This window comes from Boleophthalmus pectinirostris, unplaced genomic scaffold (genome assembly GCF_026225935.1).
Source record: "Boleophthalmus pectinirostris isolate CB_2022bp ecotype Guang Dong unplaced genomic scaffold, ASM2622593v1 HiC_scaffold_1213, whole genome shotgun sequence".
NCBI classification, from domain to species: domain Eukaryota; kingdom Metazoa; phylum Chordata; class Actinopteri; order Gobiiformes; family Gobiidae; genus Boleophthalmus; species Boleophthalmus pectinirostris.
The window spans coordinates 1-25000 of NW_026571023.1; the positions used below are offsets into that span (position 1 = coordinate 1).

Below are 25000 nucleotides of genomic sequence, written 5' to 3' on the forward strand. Positions count from 1 at the left end.
TTCATACTATGTTTAAATATTTCATTATATATATTTTGTTAAGGTGGACATCATGAGGCCATGGCAACAAATGCTGGAAATTGTGGACTATACAGTTGCTATGGTCACAAGACGGGGACTGATGTCTCTGGATGTGGGGGTGCAGGATACAGAGTTCTTGCTTCAGACCTGGGGACTGTTCTGTGATTGGGTCAAGGCAGAAGGTCCTCAGAGGGTGGGAAATACAGTCACCTCTGATGCAATCAACAAACTAGAGGCCATCATTGTTCTACTTCAGAAACTCAACACCAAGCTTAAGGTCTTCACAGGTAATACTTGTATATTATACACACTTTAGCTATGTCTTTCACTCCTGTAACACCTTTTTGGTGTCAGATATGTCCAGGTTGCAGATGGACTTTGCCCAGTTGAAGGCGCAGCTGACACAACTGGAGGAGGGCTGTTCTAATGGAGGGTTTGAGTGGCATGATGGGATGCTGGTTCAGGCTCTCCAGATTGGAGACTGGCTGCTCATGGACAATGTCAACTTTTGCAGGTGAGATAAATGCACATTTAAAAATATATGTTATTCACTGTTTATTACACAGATCATTTAATTGTGTGTTGAGCTCATTGATCTCACTGATCTCAAAAGGCCCAGTCATTTTTTCACAGGTATTTGAGAACTTGCCCCAACAAAGATATACTCTATAAACTGCTCTTGAGGTCAAAATAAGTTCTCTGCGTTCTGTCTGTATCTAATTAGAAAGCTTTTTGTTATCTGAATGCTAACTTCCTGATTATCATATAATAAATTAGAATACTAGTTGTTGTTGGTCTCTGAAAGTTGTGAAAAGTGAGAAAAAGTGAGAAATTAATATCTGCAGTACAAGTCTTTATTTTTTTATCTACTCCCCAGTGCATCAGTTCTGGATCGTCTCAATGCTCTGCTTGAACCTAATGGAGCTCTTACTATTAATGAACGTGGAACCATAGACGGGAGCACACCCAAAATTACTCCACATCCCAATTTCAGGTAAGCCTTTACATTCCCCTGTTATCTTCTCTTACCCTCAACCTACCACTATATACTGAATATTTTGTGTGCTCAGGCTGTTCCTGACCATGGACCCTGCACACGGGGAGCTGTCCCGGGCCATGAGGAACCGTGGGGTGGAGGTGTATGTCCCAGGGGAACATGAGGGCCAGTGCTGGAGTGTTCAGGACATAAAGACTTTGTTGAACACTGCAGGAGTGATGGGAGACAGTGTGTGTGATCTGCTCATTCAAATACATAACAGCATCAAAGAAAACATATGGGGTGAGGCGAACAATTTTTTTTTACTTGCATTTATCCTCCTTGTTATATATACATTATTATTATATTATTGTGGATCAATAAAGTTTGCCTAAGTTTGTCTAATGATTGCCTAGTATGTAAGACCAAATAACCTCATACATGAACAGTGTGAAGAAAACTATTTTCCCCCACATACCCCTAAGGCTCGCCTTCTATGTTTATGTCAGATGCCTGCTTTAATTTCTGTGAAAACAAAAAATTACGTCTAACATGCTTGATGCGTCACTCTGCGCAGATTCCCCGGCCTCGTCACTTTCCTCCCTGCTCCACGCGACCTGTCTGCTCTCCGCTCAGCTCCAGAGAGGTGTGGACCTGCCCTCTGCCATGTTACAGGCCTGTGTAGAGGCTTACTCTCTGAGCCAACACACTACTATCAACCAAAAGGTAACTCCATCCTACTTCTCTTACTCATGGTTTGTAGTAGTAATAAAACTTAAAGTTATTAATTTTATGAATTATTTTCCAGCATGCTCAGCAGCTTATAGAGCAGCATGTGTCCTCCCTGGACTCAGGATCCTGGGGACAGGCTTTAATGTGTGCTGGAGTGTGGCCCAGTAGCCTGCCCTCTGCCCACTTCTCCACTGAAGACTCCTGCTTTGCTTCTGTTCTACGAGATGGACAAGTCCTATTGTTCTGTCTGAACGCATTGAGCCTTGAGGGTAAAAGGTAAGCATGATAACTTAATCTAAAATATTAAATAAAATTCAATCATAACGATGTTTTGTGTGTTAGAAATCGTCCTCTCAATCTGAGTGATCTTAAGCAGACCTTGCTCAGTGGTGCTAGGGATAGCTTGCTGTTCTCTGGTGAGGCACTGGATTCAGAGTGGAGCCCTCTCACCCTGGTCCCCACAGCTGTGAGACTGCTCACAGAGAGAACCTCTCACGGGGACTGGCCCCTCCGCTGCAGCTTCTTAACTCATCTTGCTAACAGCTACAAGCATGTTCCTGGTGGGTCTTTTTTCACCTAGGCACACAGAGTTTCAGATGCAGCTGGAGATATTGTGAACTATTTTCTGTTACAGAATCAGTCCTGGTACAAGTGCAGGCAGCAAGCAGAGCTCTGCAGGCTGTGTTGAGCAGTCAGCTCTGTGTGAAGGGAAAGTCTCTCACACAGCTGCTCCAGCCGCACAGCACTGGTAAGATCTTCTGTCAGACACTTGTCTATACAATTAATACACATAGTACACATTTTTTTCTTTATTGCAAATTAACTAACCTGAACCTGAAATAATGCCACTTATCAACACAATAGCAACAAAACATGATGTGCCATTAGATATGCATGTCAATTAATTTCAATTGAACATTCTCATTTCCCTCTTTTTTGTATTATAGTGTAAATATTTATGTGTATCACACATAAGTCTTCTGTTTTTCTGCCAGATGAATTTCTAATTCAAGCAGACATGCGCTGGAACAAGCAGTACCTGGAGATGTTGGCCAATAAGTGCAAGTTTGAGGATGAGGAGCGATATGTTGAGTTTCTAGAGGCTCTCAGTGATGTCGCCAACAGGTTTGTGTCATATTAGGTTTATAATAATCATATTAAAATTTCTAGACTCATATAGCTTTTTATAGACTTAATAACCTCTTTACAATTTGGATGATTTGAGTGATGGTAAATGGGAAAGTAAAACTGCGTCTCTGTGATATAGGATGGTTCTGCTGATGGATCGTCACGAGCGGGAAGTCATCTGCTCCTGTTCAACTAATGCCTGTTCTCAGGACAGCGCTCTCCGAGGAGCCATAGCATTCAGCAAAGGTATGGAGTAAACAGTGTTGTTCTTATTTACTAACTAATATTATCATATCTATTGTCTTGTCTTAGGGGGTGTGGACATAGGTCACCTGGCTCACCCTGTGCTAATGCACCTTCAACCTTTCTTTGACCTGTGGAACTCTTTCATCATGGAGGCCATTCAGATGGGACAGCTTCACATCTCAGACCACATTATGTTTGAGGTAAGAATTCATCTTTTATAACATCTGTTTTGCAATTGCATGTATAGTAGAAATCCTAACAACTTTCCATGTTGTAGGTCCTTCAGTTGCTGCAATGGGTGGACCGTTTCTGGGATGTGTCTAGTATGGTATCTCCAGATCATCATGGCGTTGCTGTGCTGGCGCTGCATTGGCAGTGGGTTCACAAACACGTTCTTCTTAGGCTTCCCCAGCTGCTCACTGAAGAGACTGAGGCTACTTATGAGTAAGAAATTATATTTTTTAAGAATGTAAAGTTTATGTCTGTTAAAATTCTTCACTTTCTTGTCCTTTGATTTAATAAAAACACTTAAATCAATACATTTTTGGGAACATCAGTGAGACTGCTTTTTAAAACATAAACATTTGTGATAACCCTGATAATGTCCTGCACAGCCTTGAGACCTGGCAACATTAAACTTTAAATGGGGCTGTGCATTTAGCAGCATAACAAACTTTGACTTTTCTGTTTTCTCACTAGAACTGGTAATAGTCCAGAGCTCCAGGCTGTGTCAACTGCCATCCAGAGCCTTCTGTCCTCCTCCATGTCTGTAGCCACTGTCCTCAAAGGAATCCAGAAGAGTCTGGGGAAGGCTCTGCCATTTAAGGTAAGTCTATCAGCACTTTATTAAGTTCCTTGCTTGGCCAGACAAAACCACACTCTTTTACAAAACTTTACAAAATGTGTGGCTCTAGGACTGTATTCTGTCTCCCCAATTTCCAATGGTTGTTTTTGACCATCAGAAATGCATGGTCCATTCATGTCAAAACAACAGAGCGGTATAGAGAATGGATAAATAAATAAGTAAAGCAATACATCAATAAAGCAGTAAAGCAGAGGACTGAGAAACCGTGTCTTCATTACCATAGTCAAGAGAGTAACTTCGAAATATAGATCCAGTTTTTATATTATCAGAAATCTGAAAAACATTCAGCCTTGATCTAATATATATGTGTGCATGGCCGAATATAATGTACCAAGTTAACACCTGTGTTTCTAATCTGCAGCTGGAAAGTGCAGCAGATTGTGCCTCTCAGCTCAGATCGCTCTCCAAAGTTCTGGATGTCTGTGACCTCAGTCTCACTAGAGCCTCTCAGAGCTCAAAGCTGGACCTGCTACGGCTTTATGAAGCTGGACTGGGCCTAGATGTAAAAAAGGCTCTTCTTGAAGCCTGGGGCCTTGTTTCGATGGCCAAAAATCAGCTTGATCCACAACAGTCTGGTGAGCTCCTCCCATATTCTTTTGTTTGGGATCCATCAAATGTATTATTTTATTTTTCCTCTGTATTGTTACTGTTTTGGTCCGAATAACGTTATCATACATAAATGTATAAATATATAAATACATACACTTTGTGCTTGCCAGGAGTATTAGAAAAGCTGGAGCAAATAGTTGAGGAGCAGCGTCGCCACATGATCAGCTGTGGGCTCCTTGAGGCTGAGGCCTTCTTTGGGGATGACCAGGCTAATGATGGGCCCCTGAGCAGAGACCAGCTGCAGCAGCTCTGTCACAGAGCCCAGCTGTGGCCTCTTACGGAGTATCTCGCCATCCTCAACCAGGTCCGGCTCAGCACTGCTCTGCTGCACATGGCCCTGGCACCTAGGTATGCACTTAGATATGCACGCAGACCATTATGATTCCAGTAACTGTCAAAAGTAAATTTTAAGTTTTTATGATCAAGGTCACCTAGTTAATATGTCTTAGCCAAACCTTATAAATAATGTTATTATTGTACGTTATATTAGAAATTTACTTTCTTTAAAAAGCTTGCCTTTTGTCTATGATAGTGACCCAGAAACTGAGGAGGCTTTGCGTGGAGAAATATCCTCACACCTGGACTTCTGTTTGCACTCTACTGCTCTGAATGTCAGACACTACCAGGCACTGTGGTTTTTGTTGAAGTCAGATCGGGTTAGTCTAACACACCCACCACAGTCACTATTGAGTTGCTCTGAGTTGCAGGATACCATACACATATTTATCTAAAGGTTCTTCAGAGATATATGCCAAGAGAATGCTTTGGTCAGCTAATAATCATCAATCACAATTAATTGTTTCATCAAACAAATAATGCATTATTCCTCTTACAATTCTATGTAGAAGGTTGATTCATTTTAGTATAATGTAACTAGGTGGGTCTCCATTAATACAGTGCTACAATAAAAGCTGAAAGCCAAGTTAAACACTCACCCCCTGTGCTCATAATACAGAAGAATATAAAATAATGATAAAAATGTGTGTGTAGATCTTCTGACTTTGCTGAATGTATAAATAGCCTTTGAGTCAGAAAGGGGTGGCGCCTCTGTGCTAGGGGCTTGCCTGCTGTACTTCGCCAGCCTCCTTTAACTCCACTGTTTTTGGTAGTAATTGTTCACTTGATAAACCTTCAGTCCTAAGTAGAATATTTGAAAGAGCATGAAACACGAGAAACCAGTAAAATGTATATGTATAAAAATGCTATATATTTTGTATGTTGTGTATGTCCAGCCAGCAGAGGCGCTGCAGCAGGTGTGGTGCGAGCTATTGTCCGAGGGTCTTGAACTTCTGTGGTCCAGCAGTGTCACTTCTGATCCAGAACGCTGGCTTACCTTTGATCCCCTGAGCACAGAGGGTCCCCTCCCACACAAACTGTCAAAAAGAGCCCACACAATGGTAATAACTATTTTGTTTTGGTACAGTTCAAGGTTAGATTCACTAATTAACAATTTAATATTTCAGGGCCCCGCTTTGTTAAGTAAAGCTGTGTGGTCCTGTTGCATGCTGGGAGTGTTGAGTGGCAGTGGCACCGGGACTCGGTGGGATCCATCTGGCCTAAGCCTGTTGACCTCATCCCCTCTACCTCTGGGGGAGTGGAGGGAGAGAGTTCAGCAGCTTCGGGATTTGTCATCTGTGGTTTTGGAGAACATGGCCTTTCCTATCCTGGCTGACTTCAGGTATGGCATTTATCTCCTCTTGCATGTTGCACAACAGCTAAACTGTAATTTGTATTTTATTGTATATTATTTTCAGTGTATATGACATTAGAAAATTAGAAAGTTAAGATGAAACGTAAAGTAGTTTGTATAAAAGATTCAAGGTGCCCTGTCTTAACAGGTGGACAGACCTCAGTCTGCAGGGGGCAGTGTTACGTCGGCAGCTCCAGAGTATGGCAGATCTGCTCCCTCTTAGCCTGCAGGAGGGGTACATGGAGAGCTGTGAAAGTCTAGTGGAAGCTCCAGACCCTTGCATCCCAGCACAGGAGATCCACACCCTTTTCAGAGACTTCATTCCTCCAAAACTGCTTCCAGATGGTTTGCTAGATGCATGCAGCTCTTGTGTGCAACAGTACATTCAAAGCAGGCTCCATGGGCCCAACCTGATACTTTCAGGAGCCTTCTGGGTTCATATGGGTCTTCTTCAGATTAGAGTGTGGACTCCACAGACCATATTTGATCCTGCTGTGAAGAGAGCATATAAACTGAAGTACGCCCAACAGGAGGTAGGAGGCGTCCTTCTATATAGTTTATATATATATATATATATATATATTTATTTATTTATTTTATTTTTTTCTTCTTAATGAAATACCATCTTTTGTAGTTGATGCAGCTGCTAGAGGAGTGGAGGGGTCGGAGTCTTTTGTCTCAGCTTACGACTGGTGTAGAGCTGGAGGAAAACAGTATAACAGATGGGTTCCAGCATCCTCGAATTAGGTCAGAAAAACAAAATGGTTATGTAGAGTGTCATAGTGGTCATTGTCTTTGGTGTGGCAGCCCACAACTGGTTTAACTGTGTGCTCAATCTGTAATGCTCGATATATGTTTTACCTATTATTACGTCTCTAACTGGTCTGTCCTGTCCAGATACCTATGGGTCCGTATGCAGCAGCTGAAGGAACTGATCGCAGAACTTTCAAGGAAACAAGCCTGTCGCCCAGGTGAATCTCAGTATGGCCGTCTTTTCCAGGAGCTTCAGCACTACCTTTGTACCATCGGCCAGTTCTCCACAGTCCAGAAGCTTCTCTCAAACTTACAGGGGGCACTCCAGAGTCCTGTCTCCCGAGCAGCAGCGCAGAGCCTGCTGAAAGAGGAGGAGGTGTGGCAAAACTCTCAGCAGCGCTTCTGTGTCAGGCTACAGGAAACATTCCCAATGTTCCCTGATGTGGTTGGTCCTGTACACACTGGGATCCTACAGCTGCGTTATGGTATGAGGCTGGTGTCTGCTCAGGTGGCTTCTTCCCTCACTCCTACTCCAGGATTGTCTCGGTTCCTGTCCTGCCTGCTTGCCTTCCCATCGCTGACCCCGGACCTGCCTTCACACTTGGCGCGGGCCGACTTCCTGTGCTCTAAAACATGTATGGAGGTAGTGCAGGTGTTGCTGAAGTTCCATCCTCCTCAAGAAGATGGCCATGTGGCTCCCCAGACATCAGATCTGCTTCTGACTGCCCTACTGTATGTACAATGCCATGCCCTGACCACTGGAAAGCTGAGCACTGAGGCCAGCAACCTCTTCAGACATATCTGCCAGGTCAATCATTTAATAGATTTTTTTTTTTATGATGTGCTGAACCAAATGTATGTAGTTCTATATTGTAGCTGCAGTCAACATTTCCATCTGTACAGCTCTTTGTATGAACTTGTAAAGCTGATTGTGATGTGTGACTGATTAAGTCCTGACTCTGCAGGCTCTGGTGAATGAGTGGGACGAGCAGGAGCGCAGACGCAGAGAGAGAGAGCAGCAAGAGTCTAGTCTGTACCGCAGCAGACAACACGGCTCTGATCTTACTGAAGACGAACAAGATGAGAGAGAATTTAGGAAGCAATTTCCACTCTTCCACCAGGTACCTCTACCAGACTATGTATTGCATTCTAAGTTATCTAAAGCAACCCACAGGATATGTCCAGTTGAAAATGTTTGTTGATACAACATAATAAAATTGCTGTTAACAAAATTCCATGTGTTTTGTTTGTGGCATACAGGACTTTGCAGATATTGTGGGCCAGCCAAGTTTGGAGGGCCTTGAAGCTTCCTCATCAGGGTCAGACAATGCTAAGGATGAATCAAATGAGAACAGCATTCTGTCCCAGAGTGCCCTAAACATGGTGATCCAAATACACCAGCGCCTCTGCCTTGGATATGCTCGGTCTTTATGGTATTGCAGCAAACCTCCAGTCAATCAGAGCAGAGAACACATACACGCCCTGGTTTCTTCCTATCAGATAGCTGCTCCTCTGATATTACACCTTTACCACTTTATAGGTCAGTGCATGGTAGTTGTAGTTGTTAGTTAGTCATCTTTTACTGACATATTTTCACTGCTTTTACCAGACTCAGAACTGGACCAGCAACTGTCTGGGAGTGAGCTGCTTGTGTCTGCTCTCCTGCAAAACACAGTGCAGGGTGTTGGTGGCCCAGGTGCACTGATGCTGTGCCCAGAGGGACCTTATGACTTCTACCAGCAGCCAAACATGAGTGAGGCACGGCTCTGCCTGCCTGTGCTGCAGCAGCTCATCCTAGCGGTGAAGCAGAGACTGGAGGAGTGGCCCGATCACCCAGCTTTGGTCCAGGTGTGGTACTAGTGATGATACTTTTATTTATAATAACTAAGAAAATACAAGTGCATAATATCTGTGGTGTGTTCAGCTCACAGTTGTGACTGAGCGGATTTTGGCCTTTAGTCTGGCAAGTCCTCTGGCCAAGTTTCTTAATGGCCTTGAGATCCTCCTCAGTAAAGCCCAGGTCAGCTCTTTTGATCATAACCAAAATGGAGTATTGCTGTGTACTGGTTCTGACTTGGTGGTGGTGACCCCCTGTGGCTCTCTTGCAGGACTGGGAGAACAATGCCAGCCGTTCCGTATCTCTCAGGAAGGAGCTGGAGCCTGTAACTCAGCTCATCATCCAGTGGCGCAAACTTGAACTCAGGTAGGACTGTGCTACGTGATATCTTAAAAGGAAAATAATCTGAAGAAAATCAAAAACCTCCTGCCCATTAATTATTGGATTGTATGTAATGATTGTTAACACAAATTTAGCTTAATCATGTCATATGTATTTTTTCTCTTAAATCTTGATTGTTATTACTTAGAATTGAAAATAAAATATTTATATTTTGCTTCTAAAAATGTATTATTAAACCGTTTGCATGTGTCTGTGGTGCAGTTGCTGGTCAAGTAGTTTGGATAACGCAGTAAAACGCCACACTGAGAAGTCAACCAGACACTGGTTCTCTGTCTATCAGCTGATTGAGAGGTATCTTCAAGAGCAGAGGGAGGAACCACATGAAGGTACAATTTCATCAAGATGCTGTTAACAAAAATAATATCTAAAGCACACTCTAATTATCTGATTTTTTTTTTTTTTGTAAACGGCTAAATTATCTGGTTTCTTCAGATCATAGTATTTACATCTGATTTCGTGGTTTACATGTCATTAAAATAACCTTAAAATTCCAGAAATCATAATAATCAGATTTGGGTGGATGGTCTGAACATAGCCACTGACTACAATGGGATCATGATCAGATCAGATTTCTTTCTAAAAACACTGTAAAAATTAATTTAACTTTGCATCTGAAAATCCATCAGTTAACTGACACGTCACCAGATATTTGAAATCTCAAATTTATTTTTTGCTTAACACACACCACTAATCATTTTCATGCATCTTGGAAATTAGAAATGTATATTTCTGTTATAAGGTGAGGAAGTCCTGGAGCAGCTAACGCTGTCGTCTGTGGGCTCCACACTCCAAGCCTTCATGGAGGGATCCACTTTGGGAGAGTACCACACACGCCTGACCATGCTACAGAGCTTCCACTGCCACCTTTTGGTAGTCCCAGAGCAGCCAGGACAAGGTCTGTATCCATCCAATAATACTCTCAACAGGATTTATTTTAATTATGCAAACTAATACAATCTCATATCAAACAATTTTGGACGTCTTAGGTGTGAGCTACCAACAAATTCCCCACCTTACAGTTGGCTGCTCTGATAAAGGTGTTCTATGTGAGCATCAAGAAATACTATTGCTATCGATACTAGGAAAGAATTGAGAATAGTTATCAGGTTATTGATGACCATATGGATCCGGTGACCTGGTTGGCATGGCCATGAGCACTACTTTGAGCTTTTGACCTCCGCATGCACACGGTCTCAGACAATCCCATTGAGTGGCAGCAGGATCATTAACACATCACTAAGGTCATCTGATGGATCTCACCTTTTAACCTACAGTTAATTAACCAAATTGGGCAATAATCATGACGGTTATGACACCAAAAATACTATTAGTAACGCTAGCTCAGTCAAGAAGTATATTATTACGGGTGTAGTTTTACATCTGTGTATTGTTGATTTCAGAGGCTCTGTGCAGTTTGCTGTGGAACTTGACTTGTTACTACACACAGTTCTCTGAAACTGTTCAAACAAGCATCAGTAAACTCCGGCAACCCATCGAAAAGGAACTGAAGGTACACTTCATGTACTTCATAAGACATTTCCCTATGATGTCAAAGATGTTTCATTAAAATTCATATAAACTGCTGTCATCAGGACTTTGTGAAAATCTCAAAGTGGAATGACGTCAGTTTTTGGTCCATTAAACAGTCGGTGGAGAAGACCCATCGGTAAGTCTAATCATTGTTATTGCTCACAGTTTGTAGCCCCTGTAAACAGCATACACAAATGTGCATGTTACCCACAGAACGCTCTTCAGATTTGTGAGAAAGTTTGAAGAGGCCTTGAATGGCCCCAGCATCCCATCTCTTGTAGAACAGGGAAATGATGTTGACAATGGTCCAGAGGAGACACCCATCCAGAGGCTTCATCAGGAGCTGACAAGGAGCCCCCAGAGAGTCTCTGACATTCAGGTAGTCCCTGGGATATTTGATAGAATACATTTTTCACCTGTCTCACATGCAATACACTGTGACAGCTGTAATTATTTATAGATTTTTAATAATTATTTTTTTAGAACTCAGAGGAATTACTAGGTGGCTCCTCTCTCCATGAACGTTTGCCTGTTCTGAACAGAAAGATGAAGAAAATGTGTGGTGAGTTACTGAAGAGTAACCCTGCCCCAGAGCTAGCAGAAGATCTGGACCAATTCACAGGTAAATACATTTTAACATTTACATAAGTCATTTGATGATTGAATCTATTAAACTTTTCGATTTGCACTTGTTAAGGTGAGATTATCCGCAATATGCACGAACTCCAGGCCCTCACCATTAACCCCTCTGCGGACAAAGACCGACAGAAGTCAGAAGTCAAGCACATCCTACAGCAGAAGCAGAGGGCGCTGTCTGACCTATTCAAGATGCTGAATGAAATAGGTGAGTTCTGCACAGTTTCCACAGATTTTAGATGGGGATAACCTGCTATTGCTGCTGTTGCTAAAAACTGATTTTTGTATCTATCAATATCTGGATTTTAAAATCTATAGCCAAGTCTTTAAAAAAGATAAAAATGACGTAGAAAACGACCGGGGCAATGTTTAGAAAAAATATAAGCTATATTTTCAACATTGGGCTGGTACTTTAATTTGAGGGGAAAGGCTTTCAGTACCAATACAAGCACCAATTTATAGACCATCCTAACTTGTACTCTACTTGAATTATCTGTGGACTCCTCTGCGTAGGGCTGTCATATCGCCGAGGTCTGGCCTGGAACAGGACTGTGCAACCTGAGCAGGTGCTCTGTGTGCCTCCACTGGAGATGTCCACTGCTCTATCTGCTGTCCTAAAACAGGAGGAATCTGAGAGCAGGTACACACATCTGGTTTTAGCTTTATAGAGTGCCACTGTACAAGAACTGTACCTGTGTATTATCCCTGCCTTCTTGCATATGTCCCTATAACCTCAGATCTATTAAAGCAGTGTAATAAACCCATTGTATGCTACAAATATCTGCCTAGCCATTATGCTCTTACATTTGCAGGATTTACTTTTAATAAAAACTGAAATAAATCATTTTTTTTCTCTTCAACAGATTATTTCCTGTTTTGTTGTCAACCTTTGAGGCCAGCCAGAAGTACTTCTATCGCTCATGGGCCAGAAGAACTGCTTTGCAGACTGCTCTGCAGCATGCAGCTAAAGTCAGTTTCTTTAGTTTAAGGCTCTGTGGCACCTTCCTAGCGGACAGTGTGTTTGTACTGATTTTGTGATGTTACAGGAGCTGGGCCTAGGAAACCTGGAGCGCTGTAAGGGGTTCTCATCTCACCTGTTTCACCTGCTGCTGCGACAGAGACGCCAACTCTGTAAAATCACTGAGAACTGGCTTCACCTGAGGTCAGCTCTCACCTTGTGTTTTCTCAGCACTATTCACACATTGTGCTGTAGAATGTTAGTATTTGAAAATTTTATCCCCTCTGACCAGACGGCTCAGGACCAGTCTCAAGAATCTGAAGGCCCATAGTTTAAACTCTGATGTGGACCCAGGCTGTCCTCTGCCCCCACAGGCCTCTCTGCAGGGTTGGGTGAGCAGAGCCCAAGCCCTCACTGTGCAATGCTCTCTGGCTCTTCAGCAGCTGTCATGGCTGCTGCAAGCCTGTCCAGAGGAGCACCAGAGCCTTGAAGGGGGTCTGAGTTGTCCGTCCCCTCTGACCGAGCAACAGCAGCCTGCAAAATGTTTAAGGAAACGGGGATCTGCTGAATGGAGCCAGCATAACCAACATGTCACTTTCCTTTGGAACCAAACTGAAAACCTCAAAGCTGAGCTAAACAGTATAGCCCAGCAAGCCTCAGAGGGGGCACTGCACACATGGTGAGAGCATGAAAATTTGATACATAACCTGTTCCCAAATACCATAACATACACATCTACTGATTTGGGAAGTCTGTTTTAATGTTTAAGAATAATGTAATCACTTATAATATTTTATGTATCCACCAACTGAAAGAATCAAAGAATCCACTCAATACTATTTCCACAGGACTCACCTTGACTCATGTTGCACTGCTTTTGAGCGTCTCAACTCTGCAGTGAGTGCACTTCCTCAGGTGGAGAAGCTCTTTCTGCCCTCACAGGCCCTAGGCAGAGGCAAGAGTCCACCAGCCATCATCCAGGGCCTGCAGATGCTCAGAGAGCAGGTGCAGGCAGCTATAACAGATTTCACCACATGGAAAACCCAGTTTCTAACCCTGGGAGCACAGCCCACAGGTATCTGTATAAAAAAATTATATTGTTGTATATGTCATTCATTGAAATTGTACATGTTATACAGCACCAGAGTCTGTCTTCTGCTCTGAGTTCTCTGCTGAGTTGGAAACACACCTCAACATAGTGCTGTGTGCCGTTCAGGCACTGGTGAAGAGACGTGGACAGGAAATTCAACCAGACACAAAGAGAGGTATCAATATTAATCATAATTGTGGTAAGATTTTATACAGATTTGGACTAGAAATATTACTCTATAGAGCCTGCAGAGGGAGACCTGGACGAAGAAGTGGGAGAAGCAGCGGAGGAACTGCTAAAACCAGGCCATCTGAGTCCTTTGCTGCAGGAGGACCTGGAGGCCCAGGTAGAGGCATTGCGAGTGGGAGAAGTGAATTCAGGTCTGGAGAGGCTCTTCCTCCATCTGAGGTGCTACAGAGATTCTTGTCTACCCGCACAGATCCAGGTAACAGACCAGCAAAACATCTGACATTAACAAGTTGCACAGGTGTACACTATTATTATTATTATTGTTATTATTATTATTATTATTATTAAAAGTCCCAATTACTTTTCTTAAGGAAATTTTAAATGTATGCCTCAGGTTAGTGTTGAGCAGGGATACATTGAGCCTCAATGAGTGCACTCATTTGTGATTGTGGTCTTTCGCAGGAGCTGAACCGAGCATGTAGAATGCTGCTGCGTCTGGAGCCAGTGTTGGACACTTATTCAGACCTGGTGCGCTTCTTTTTGTCTGTATCAGTGGGAGTCCACAGGAGCACTGGCAAACTCCTGTCTGTGCTGAGCAGCATCTTCACAGAGCTCGCTCAGAAGGTCAGTGCTATCAACATCCTCACTAGGCATGCCCAAGTCAGTTCCACTCAAAACATTATGATTACTAAGTCTAAAAACAAATTCAGATTACTTTTCATGTCCATTATTTTGAACTTTATCTTTACATTAGGCTACCAAGTGACAGTAGTAGGTTGGTTAAAATTCCGGTCTCCGTAAACATTGTTAATCGAGTGGTCAGATCCACTGATCCACAGGCAGGTGGGGCAATTGCAGCTTGTAGAGATGAATACCGTTGCTGTTGGGCAAGACACTTAACCTCCCTCGCCTTCAGTGTCTGTGTACACTGGTGTATGAACGTGTGTGAATGAGTAAGTGGTTTCTTGAAGTAAAACCCTTAGTGCCTTAAAAGTAGAAAAGTGTATGACTAGTATCCACTTGTCATTCTGTTTATTTTTCTGAATTTGAATATTGCCATTGTCACAGTTATAACACTGTTAGTAAATATAGGCTGTCCTAGACTATTCCACTTCCTTAACACATTGACATAATACAGATATTTTCTGTAAATTTTATTTGTTCAAACATTTAGTTGTACTTGCATGTAGTATTTTAGTTCAATTATGGGAAAAACAAAACAATTTACACAGTTACAAAATAATACTAAAATCATTATCACTTGTGGCTATTAAGGTCTACAAAAAACATGTTTGTATATTGAAAAAGATCAGATTCATCAGATGACATATTAACAACACAGCAATTTAAAATCTGTTGTGTGACAGACTCTTAAAGGTAAAAACATCCTTTATAAAAGCTTTATAAAGTGGTCAGACAAAAGGTAACGAACATTCATATTCTCGTTCAGAAACTCTACATATATGGTAACTTAATACTAATAAATTTACATGTACTTACATGAATAATATTTACACAAATTCAGTAGGCAGCATACTTTGTATTTTCATGTTATTAGTTCATGGAGTTGAGTGAGTGCTAATAGATCTCTTCCTCATCACAGCCATAGTCACCTATGAGTTTGAGTGCACTTACACACTGCTCTTCCTCTTCCTCTTCCTCCTCTTCAGTGTGGGGGTCCTCCACCTGGGGGAGCTCGGGAGGGATGGGTTCAGGAGGCTGAGCAGGAGAGGGCTCTGGAGGTGGGGTGGACTCATGAGCAGAAGGCTGTGTGGCCTCTGATGAAGCAGTTGTTGTGGTACCTGTATGATCAGCTCCCAAGAAAGCTTTTTTCTTTTTGGTGGAGGCAGGAATAAGTGGGCGAAGCCTTTTGCCCATATTGCTAGCTGTAGCTGCCAACCCTTTGCTGTGATCTTTATTTTTGCGGTTTCTCTGCCGTTTAAGGCATTTCTTTTCAGGATCAGCAGCCACGTTGATGGCACTGTTTCCTGTTTCAGGGACGGGACTTCCTGTGTCACTGCGGTTCAAATCTCGCAGCACATCATAGTTTATTTTACTGGAAATCTTTTTCTTCTCCAACATCCTTTCAATGGCCTCCGTAGCTGTCTGTGCCTCAATCTGAGCTGGCCGCCGTCGAGACTTCTTTGGTTTCTCTTTGTATGTGCCCTGTTCTTTCTCTTTCTGGATTCTCTCCTCCTTTTCTTTCTGCTCCCGAAGATATTCCTCATTCTGCTTAATCCACAGTGCTGTCTTCACCTCCACCTCTCTGTCATTCAGGATGTACTTGTCTATTTCTTGATCATCAATGCCATTCAGGTCCAGCTCTCCTTCAGACTCCTCATCTTTTGTTGCTTTCTTACTAGTCTCTGAGAGAGCACTGCTCAGTGTCCCAAGGATGGATGTAATTGGAGCTGTTGGTCTCACAAGCCCCACTCCAGCCTCCTCTGACCCTGCAGCCAGCCCCGCAGGCCCAGAACCCTGCCCAGTCTCCTCCTGGATAACTTGGCAAAGAAAATTCTCAGTGAGCTGCTGGGCTGTAACTTCAGCATCAGGCTCTTCTATATCTGAGATTACAGACTCCTTGTCCTCTGGGTCAATGTGCTTAGTATATGCTGCATAGATACCTCTGAGTTTGGGCCGGCTTTTCTCAAGCTCAGTCTCAATTCATCTTTGTAACAGCTTATTTCTCCCTCCACCACCTCGTCAAGTTTCTTTGCCAACTCTTGCTCCAGCTGCTGCATCTTGTTCTTGTTCTGCCCAGCCGTGAATGATGGCGGGTCACACTCCTGCTCCAAGTCCACTTTCATGAACTCATCAATAGTCAGCTGACTGGTGGGTGTGTCTTCAAACTCTGTCAGCCTCTTACGAAGTGTAGCCTGGCAGACTTTTACCACACTGATCACATCCTTCACAGTGCGGTGGAACTTGTGCATGCGTGCAGCCACTAGCAGAGCAGCTCCACACAGACCTGATGGCCGGCGACCTGTATGCATCCAGTCCCTCTTCATCCTCTGCACCAGGCGCAGAGCAGTCATGGACACCTGGTGGGTCTGCTCCCCAAAGTCCAGCATGTGAGCAAAGCGTGGGACATACAGGCAAGGGTCAATGGCCGGGGCATTGATGCACAGTTCTCTAGCTAAAAGTAAGAAGGTTTTCCCCAGAATGTACACGTTGACTTGAAGTAGGTCACTAAGGTCCAGCAACATGTGTGGTGTGCCTTCAGTACGGCACACCAAGTAAAGGCACGCTGCAATGAGATGCTGGGTCTTTCGGCCTCGGGTCAACTGCTTACTGACCGCCATTTTAAAGAAGTTAAAAGCTGTGTCCAAGCAGTGTTGATTCAGCTGTAACTGGCTCCCCAAAGACTGGATCTGACGCCTCCCATTCTGTAGCGTTTGAGCCCTGGACTCTTTGCCCAGGCCAGAGTGAAACCCAGAGCCCAGCTGAGGAGTCTTGGCAGGCCCTTGGGACGAGACAAACTGCCCAACTGCAGAAGAGACGCCCCCACTTCCCTCGACAAAAGTCACTTCTGAGACTATGATGTTGTCTTCAAGCACTGAGCCACAGGACGTGCACACAGCGCTTCCCCGGGCCTGGTCGATATCGATGTCGGATCCTCCGCAGGCTCGACATGCGGAAGGAGCCATTGCTTTGTCCGTCAATGTTCGTCAAAAAGCCTTGAAATACGCAAACGTTAAAGCGTTCCCGGTAATAATATATGTTCCATAATGACTAATGATGTGATATAATACTAAAAACATGCTTTGTGTTAGTTAAAACTTAAAATTTGTGAGACCCATCTGTATTCTGCCTGTATTTTGATTCGACAGCGCACAAATACGACGTCATTGGGCGATACCACCAGTGTAAAATGCGCTGCTGTAAAGAATTGTTGTATTATATTAGCGTGCATACCTAAAGTAAAGGTATACAGATTGCAGATATTATCACGATATTATCACGAGTTACAGGCTTGGCACTATAAAATTATAAAAATCGGTTGTAGCTTGAAGTGGAATGGACGCGTCCAGCGAGCGTCTTCAGAGTGACGCAATGACGCATGAATAGGAGGGAACAACCGTCAAAACACTGATAATTTAATAGATCATGTTTGATAGTTTAACACCAACATCGCAGTTTGCACAGATAATAACGTTGTCGGTAAACATAATCAACTATATGGATTGTCAGTCTCGGATATGAAATTAAAATGGATGTAGTACCTTCTTTATTATATCACAAAAATGCTTGCAGCAAACTGACCAGATTTTGAAAATAAAAAACTAGGACTTCCCTGGTTTGGGTTGATAATAATAAAATTGTGAAATGAGTGCGTAATTAAGAAAAACTGTTATGCACTTGGTGAGTAAAGTCACATTTTCTTTGTGTTTTGTAATTTTTAAGCAGCTTTTCTGTAGTTTATCTAAACACATGACAATGTATGCCTCTCTTTACTGGTCACCCCATGTAGAAGGTTTGAGAGTAGGATGACCAGACTATTTACCCAGGACAGTCCCAGTTTTGAGCCCAGTGTCACCTGTTGATGACCAAACCATTGATTTGTCCAAGTTTTACACAATTTGATACCTGCCGACAGTAAAGAGAGGCATAAATTGTCATTTGTTTCAGTAAAGTACAGAAAAGCTGCTTAAAATTTTCCAAAGCACAAAGAAAATGTGACTATACTGACTCACCGAGTGCATAACAATTTTTCTTATATACTCGTTTCGTAATTTTATTATTATCAAGCACCCCAAACCAAGAGTGTCCCAGTTTTTGATTTTGAAATTCTGGTCACTCTATTAAACAGTATATTTTGTGATAGTATAACTCAGTTTTAAATTTGTTATCCACAGGGTTTCTGCCTACCTCAAGAACTGATTGCTGGAGGAGATGGGGAAGGTGCCACTGAATTTCACGACTATGAAGGCGGAGGAATTGGAGAGGGAGAAGGCAACAAAGATGTCAGTGACAAAATTGAAAATGAAGATCAGGTAAGAAATAAAGTTGCATGTGTCATTTGTTAGTGGATGCAGATAATTGTGGTTTAAAAGTGGTTTAAAGAGTAGTCCTAATGAGAATAGGCAGCTGAAGGAAAGTAAACAAAAAATTAATATCCACAAGAAACATACAACAATACTGTATGTATAATATACAACTTAACTTAACTGGGGGCAGAGAATATTTGTTTTGTATCAAATAAACACAGCAAGTGTAGGTTTCATTTTCTAGAGTTGTTTCATTTTTGAGTTATATTTTTATAGTCACTTTTTTAATGTAACCATATTTTTGCAGGTGGAAGACACATTGAAGGATGGGCAGGAAAAGGAAGAACAACAAGATCAAGGAAACATTAAATCTGAAGACAATGCTATAGAAATGTCTGAGGACTTTGATGGTCAGATGAATGATGGGGATCCAGAAGAAAGGGGTATTATACACAACTACATACTGTATTTACATAATGCTTATTTACTTTTAATCCAATTAATTGCTAAAAGTTTAAATTTGTAGGTGAGGATGATAAGTCAGACGAAGAAGAGGAGGAAGAGCTGGACAAAAAGATGGGCGACTTGGGTGAAGGGCAAACAGACACCCTGGACGAGAGGCTGTGGGGAGATGATGACAGTGATGCAGAGGAAGGCAGCGAGAAGGAGGAAGAGTATGGGCAGGGGATGGACCAGGTGCAGTATGGTAACTCAAAGGAGAATAGCAATGTTTTATTTGTCCATTCTTACCGTCTTGTTTGTTTTTTCAGGGTGATTCTGAACTGGTGGCCAAAGATGACAACTTGGATGCTGCTGAACCCAACAAGGATAGAAAAAATCAGGACAAGGAGGAACCTGATGAGGAGAAAGAAAAGGAGCAGATCCATGAGCAGGGCGATCAGGTGGGGCTGTTTCTGTATTAGACTCCACTTTAGGTTGAAATTACTGTGTATTCACACCTGTGTGTTTGCTGCCTCAGAGGGAGTTTGATGAGAATGAAGTGGACCCATATCATGGACAACAAGACAAACAGCCAGAGCCTGAAGCTATGGATTTACCAGAGGATCTGAACCTGGATCGGGAGGATGAGGGTGGAGATGACAATGACGGGGATGGTAAGATATAAAAGAAAAAATAAAGCTGTAAATTGAAATATGTTTATGTTTGGAAATTGGAAAACTGTGCAAAGCACACAGTGTCCTGCTTTTCAACTCTCGTGTTATTGGTCATGTCCACACAGTCAATATAATGTCCACAAAATCAGTATATACAATCTATTCTATTGGTTTAACAAAATATTGTTGCTCCCAAATTATTTTTTGGAAGATTATGCAAAAGATGATTATATATTATATTATATGAGAAATTAGAGTAGTTTGGTCACATCTTTTGCTGTTTTTATGACAGAGGAGAATCCATTTGACATTGATGATAAAAATATGGACATGGATGAGAAAGGTGAGGGTCAGGAAGAGGAGGATAGAGGAGCAGAGAACATGGATGAGCTTCCTGAACAGCAGGCAGAGGAGGCCAATCAGGACGGACAACCAGGAGAGCAGAACGATGGAGCAGAGGAAGAAGAGAGAAAAGAGGAAGAGGAAGGAGACCGGGAGTCTGATGAGAAACACGAAGGAGAAGACAAAGGGGAGACAGACCCGGTTAAAGAGGAAGACTGCATTGTTCCAAACTATCAAGGACAAGAACCAAAGGTACATCCCCTGTTCAAATGTTTTCACTTCAATATTAGCAAAAGCTGATTAAATACAACGTTTTATGTGTGTTCTCTCTCAGGACCAAGAGGAACAGCAGGGTGACGAAGAACAGCTAGAGTCAACTGAGAGAAAAGAGCACAGTGCAGACGGGCAGACTGGAGAGCAGAACGTTCAGAGTGACACAGCTGTTGAGCTGGGAGGAGAAGCATCTGAAAGGGACCAGGCCAAAGAGGTGATTGTTCTCCTGTAGAGCAGTGTCATATCCTCTATGCAAGTCCTTATCTGTTTGTGACCCTCAGGAACATGGGAGTGGAGCTGCTGACGCCAACCAGTCTGAAGGACACCAGTCTCAACTCACAGCACAAATGGCCTCACAGCGTCAGACAGAGAAACAAACTCAGGTACAGTGTTTGTATGGGATCTGACTATACTCTGACTCTACTGTTTGATTGGTTGATGCTGCACCTAAAATGGTTTCCTTAACGTTTTACATACATTTTGCAGAGTTACAAGAGGAAGCCTGGTCAGGCAGATAATGAACGCACCACTGGAGACTACAATGAGCGTATCAACAAGCGTCTGAGAACCATGGACAGGTCCTCAGAGCAGAGGGATGCCCGTACTGAGGGAGAAAATCAAGTACAACAGGAATCTGATCTGTATGAGCACATCAGGCAGGGAGAAAGCACCTATGATGCACAGACATATGGTCAGTATTGCACCTGTGTAATGGTCTGCAAGTGAAGAATGTTTTTCTTACGCAGCATTTCACTGTAAAAAGGTGTTAAACAAAACAATCTGCCTTTCAGATGTTGCCAGTGCAGAACAGCAAAAAGCAGCAGGTCCCCAGAAGGATCAAGAGCAGGATGATGAGGTTGCTATGGAAATGGAGGAGGAGGAGCTTCAGAGTGCTGAAGTTCCAACTTTAAACCCTGACAAGCAAGACACAACTAACATTAAACAACAAAAAGGTAGCACAAATAAAAAAAAATAATAATAATTTGTTCTGGGCCTCTGTAAACCACTTCTTGCCTGCTCTGTCCTGTGTGTGAAGGAGGTGACAGTCAAGACATGGATGTCCAGACGCTGGTAGACAGCCAAGAGGACCAAGACAACTGGAAGGACAAACAGTTATTCAGTAGAGATGATTTAAAACAGAGAAATACAGAGTCCACCATCCACACAATCCCTGAGTTATTATTAGAGTCTGCTGAAGTACGTCATAATGGCAGCTTTCATTTCAAACTACATCAAACCTGTGAATGATTTCAACTCACTTTCAACACTATGTTTATGTTTGCAGAGAGCAGACCAAGATCCAGAGGAGATGAGAAGAGAAATGGAAAAACTGCTTGAAGTCTGCCACAAGCTTCCTGCAGGAAGCCCTGAGGAGGTGAGTTTTCTAACTTGGTGCTTTTAGTACATAGGACAATCTTACTTTGTATCAGAGTGATGTAATGTTTGTGTTGTTCAGGTGGGGGCAGCAGCCTGTCTGTGGCAACAATACCAGAGTGTAACCTCAGGCCTGTCACAGCAGCTTTGTGAGCAGCTGCGCCTTATACTGGAGCCTACTCAGGCAGCTAAACTCAGGTCAGTCCATCCACTGCCTAAAATCATTCATGGGTTTGCTGCATCCCTTAACTGAGTTGTGTTTCAGGGGGGACTATCGGACTGGAAAGCGCCTTAACATGAGGAAGGTCATCCCGTACATTGCCAGCCAGTTTCGCAAAGATAAGATCTGGCTGCGCAGAACCAAACCTAGTAAACGGGAGTACCAGATTTGTTTAGCCCTGGACGACTCCTCGAGTATGGTGGACAATCACTCCAAACAGGTCTGAACCACGGAGTGACTTTGCTTTTGACATCACTGAAAACAACCCAGATGCCTAAACTATAATGGCTGCTTTGTTTCTCTTTTTGTCATGTGTTAGATGGCCTTTGAGTCCCTGTCAGTCATCGTCAATGCCCTGACACTGCTGGAGGTGGGTCAGGTGGCTGTGTGCAGGTAAGTGTCCCCTCTGTTGCCTCTGTCCTCTGTGTAATTAACTCAAAAGTCTTCTTTTGGCTGATGTGGAACATGTTCTCTCCAGTTTTGGTGAAGAGGTACAGCTTCTTCATCCATTCCAGCAGCAGTTCAATGATGAATCTGGAGCTCGTATCCTCAGACTGTGTCAATTTCAGCAGAAAAAAACTAGGATTGCTCAGGTAATACTTCAGGCATGCATGATTCTTTTTCCATGTAAGTAATGTAGACATCATGTGCATTCTCTGCTTTTGTGTGTACAGTTTTTGGAAACATTGACAAAAGTGTTTTTGGCATCAAGACCACACTCTCCAGCATCCACAATGTCAGGTAAATGTTTGCCAAAATGTTTCTTTGTTGTGGCAAATTTAAGGTGCAATTCTGAAATTTTGGTGGAGTAAAACGAAAATCGTTCACACTAATTTGCATAATTCCATTGTGTTTTTACCAAAGACTATGACTAGATTTCAGTAAAAAATATTTTATATCATTTATGTGCCTGTATTATATTGGTCTTTATTAAATAATGACATCTGTATCCACAGAGACTGCCCAGCTGTTGCTGGTGGTGTCCGATGGCCGCGGGCTGTTCCTCGAGGGGAAGGAAAAGGTGACCGCTGCAGTGAGAGCAGCTCGCAGTGCCAATATCTTTATCATCTTTGTGGTTCTGGACAATCCAAACTCCAGAGTAAGCAATGGCAAATAATACCATTAATTAGCAGTTACTAAGCATTTGTGTGACCTTGTTGACGGTTTCTTGTGTTGCGGCAGGATTCCATTCTGGACATCAAGGTGCCCATATTTGGTGAGGCGGGACAGATGCCAGAGATCCGCTCCTATATGGATGAGTTTCCTTTCCCGTTTTACGTGATTCTCCGAGATGTGAATGTGCTGCCTGAAACTCTGAGCGATGCTTTGAGGCAGTGGTTTGAGCTGGTTACTGCAGCGCATCAATGATCATTCTAATGTGCCTTTCTGGACTCTATACTAAATGGACCATACTGTAATTTAGAGGTTACTGTCGCAAAAGTGCCTTAGACAAGAAAGAATCCCATATCTGTTTTGATATTCTGAAATGTGAAAATATCAAATGTTTTTTAGGACTCTGCTCCTGTCTGAATCCTCCTTCGTCTCGATCATACAGTATATATGTAAATGATCTGTAAATCATGTGTCTATGCTGCATCTCTAGCAATAAACACATCAGAACTGTTTATGTTGCAGTGTTTGTTGTTTTGTTTTGGGTTTTTTGTGTGTGTGTGTGTGTGTGTGTTTAGAGTTCGTTTTAGAATTTTGATGACAAATTCTGATACCCATGCCCCTCCGTCCCGGTAGGTGGCAGCATTCATATTTTCCATGAGTTAGTACACATCATGATCAAAACATCCGGCTGAATAAACATGGCCGGCACAAGGTTACCCATAGCGGCTCTTTCTCTCAAACAGGTATGAAACCCTTTATAAGTCAGCGTTTAAACCTTTTCTGCTATTTGCGTTATAAGTCTATAAGCATTACATAGGGGATAAAAGACAAATCGCTAACTTTTTTAACAGCTACTCTACGCTGCACGCCCATTCATGCTGTAAATATTAAGCGACATGGTTTATTGATTCATTTAGAATTACCATATTTTGTGGTCCGTCATCTCAATTGTATGTACTGTAGTTTGTATGACACCCGAAGGGAAAATTCTGTTGCGACAAAAAATAAATAAATAAAATTCCCAAGAAATATTTGATCAACAAAGTCCAGTATTAAGACATGGGTTAGTTATGGTAACAGTCACCAGGAAAAACAGTCATACCCTTGGTTGTTTGCAGTTCTTGCAGCGACAAAAGGTTTTGGGGATCTACAGGAACATGTTAAGGACAATCCGACAAGTCCCAGATCCGGCTGACCAGAAGTACCTCAGAGACTGGGCCAGGGACGAGTTCAAGAGGAACAAGAGCGCCACTGATCCGGTAAATGCGCACAGTCCAAAGTGATAACTATTTTAGAACAATGTATTTAAGGGGTTAGGGATGAAGATTCATTAAGGGTATTACGCAATTCATATTTATGCCATATACCATCTTTTTAGGATGCCATTCGGATGATGATCACACAGGCAAATAATCACCTTGAAGAACTGCAGAGGTCTTTAGCCTTGGCCAGGTAGCATCTGGTCCCATGAAGGTCTGGACTGTCTGAGTAGTGTCCTCTGTGGGGAGGACACTTATCATTTGGACTTGAACTGAGCCATCTGCAGGTTTTTGAACACTTGCCTTTGAAACCTGCAGCCTCTGATTTCACTGAATATGCTACCCAAATGTGTCAATATCTGACTGTGGCCACAATTTGATGGATTTAATTCCTCAAACAATGTTATATGTAATATTGTTAGGAAAGAAATGTAGCTGTAAGGTTCTTTTAATAAAAACAATGTTTTCTGGAGTGCTTATTAAAAGGTGACACACATTCATTTGAAGAAACACATCACATGAAATAACCCTTCAGCTGTGCAAGACTGTCAGTCTCTGCACCTCAAGCTTATTCTACTGTACTTTTCATCAAAACATATACACCTCGCATATCACAAGCTATTACACTGCCATACTAATACTTCACAATACAAA

General features: G+C 42.6%; 3 protein-coding genes across 3 annotated transcripts; 2 read left to right on the forward strand and 1 right to left on the reverse strand.

Moving 5' to 3' along the window:
* Positions 1-43: 43 nt before the first annotated feature.
* LOC110154142 (midasin) lies at positions 44-23586 on the forward strand (the record flags this gene model as incomplete). The annotated part of the gene is made up of 60 exons (XM_055149077.1): positions 44-308; positions 376-535; positions 899-1015; positions 1092-1300; positions 1575-1723; positions 1806-2005; positions 2072-2289; positions 2364-2477; positions 2725-2854; positions 2997-3103; positions 3170-3303; positions 3381-3547; positions 3803-3929; positions 4330-4543; positions 4688-4925; positions 5110-5233; positions 5810-5974; positions 6041-6255; positions 6416-6800; positions 6902-7014; positions 7165-7828; positions 7986-8141; positions 8281-8560; positions 8630-8868; positions 8945-9040; positions 9129-9223; positions 9461-9585; positions 9999-10154; positions 10660-10769; positions 10852-10925; positions 11003-11168; positions 11273-11411; positions 11487-11633; positions 11939-12065; positions 12289-12394; positions 12472-12587; positions 12676-13062; positions 13232-13458; positions 13523-13648; positions 13716-13918; positions 14125-14286; positions 18519-18656; positions 18958-19093; positions 19177-19346; positions 19421-19552; positions 19630-19765; positions 20058-20359; positions 20442-20594; positions 20662-20763; positions 20867-21071; positions 21172-21333; positions 21417-21577; positions 21666-21755; positions 21837-21952; positions 22020-22194; positions 22294-22367; positions 22453-22567; positions 22649-22715; positions 22931-23073; positions 23157-23586. Coding segments are annotated over 60 exons (10215 nt in total), but the record flags the coding sequence as incomplete, so codon positions are not given.
* LOC110154150 (transcription factor IIIB 90 kDa subunit-like) lies at positions 14802-17561 on the reverse strand. The gene is given in 2 exon segments (XM_020918099.2): positions 14802-16325; positions 16328-17561. Coding segments are annotated over 2 exon segments (2067 nt in total). The 5' UTR covers positions 17310-17561; the 3' UTR covers positions 14802-15240.
* A 154-nt stretch (positions 23587-23740) lies between the features above and the next one.
* On the forward strand, positions 23741-24831 carry lyrm2 (LYR motif containing 2). The gene is made up of 3 exons (XM_020934818.2): positions 23741-23830; positions 24206-24346; positions 24466-24831. Exons 1-3 carry the CDS (start codon positions 23786-23788, stop codon positions 24541-24543), a joined length of 264 nt encoding a protein of 87 aa, XP_020790477.1. The 5' UTR covers positions 23741-23785; the 3' UTR covers positions 24544-24831.
* Positions 24832-25000: the final 169 nt, after the last annotated feature.

Excerpts from the sequence above, each read along its gene's own strand:
- lyrm2 (XM_020934818.2), top strand. The coding sequence starts at position 23,786 with ATGGCCGGCACAAGGTTACCCATAGCGGCTCTTTCTCTCAAACAG. Across the intron at positions 23,831-24,205 it reads CGGCTCTTTCTCTCAAACAG|TTCTTGCAGCGACAAAAGGT; the intron begins GTATGAAACCCT and ends GGTTGTTTGCAG. Across the intron at positions 24,347-24,465 it reads ACAAGAGCGCCACTGATCCG|GATGCCATTCGGATGATGAT; the intron begins GTAAATGCGCAC and ends CCATCTTTTTAG.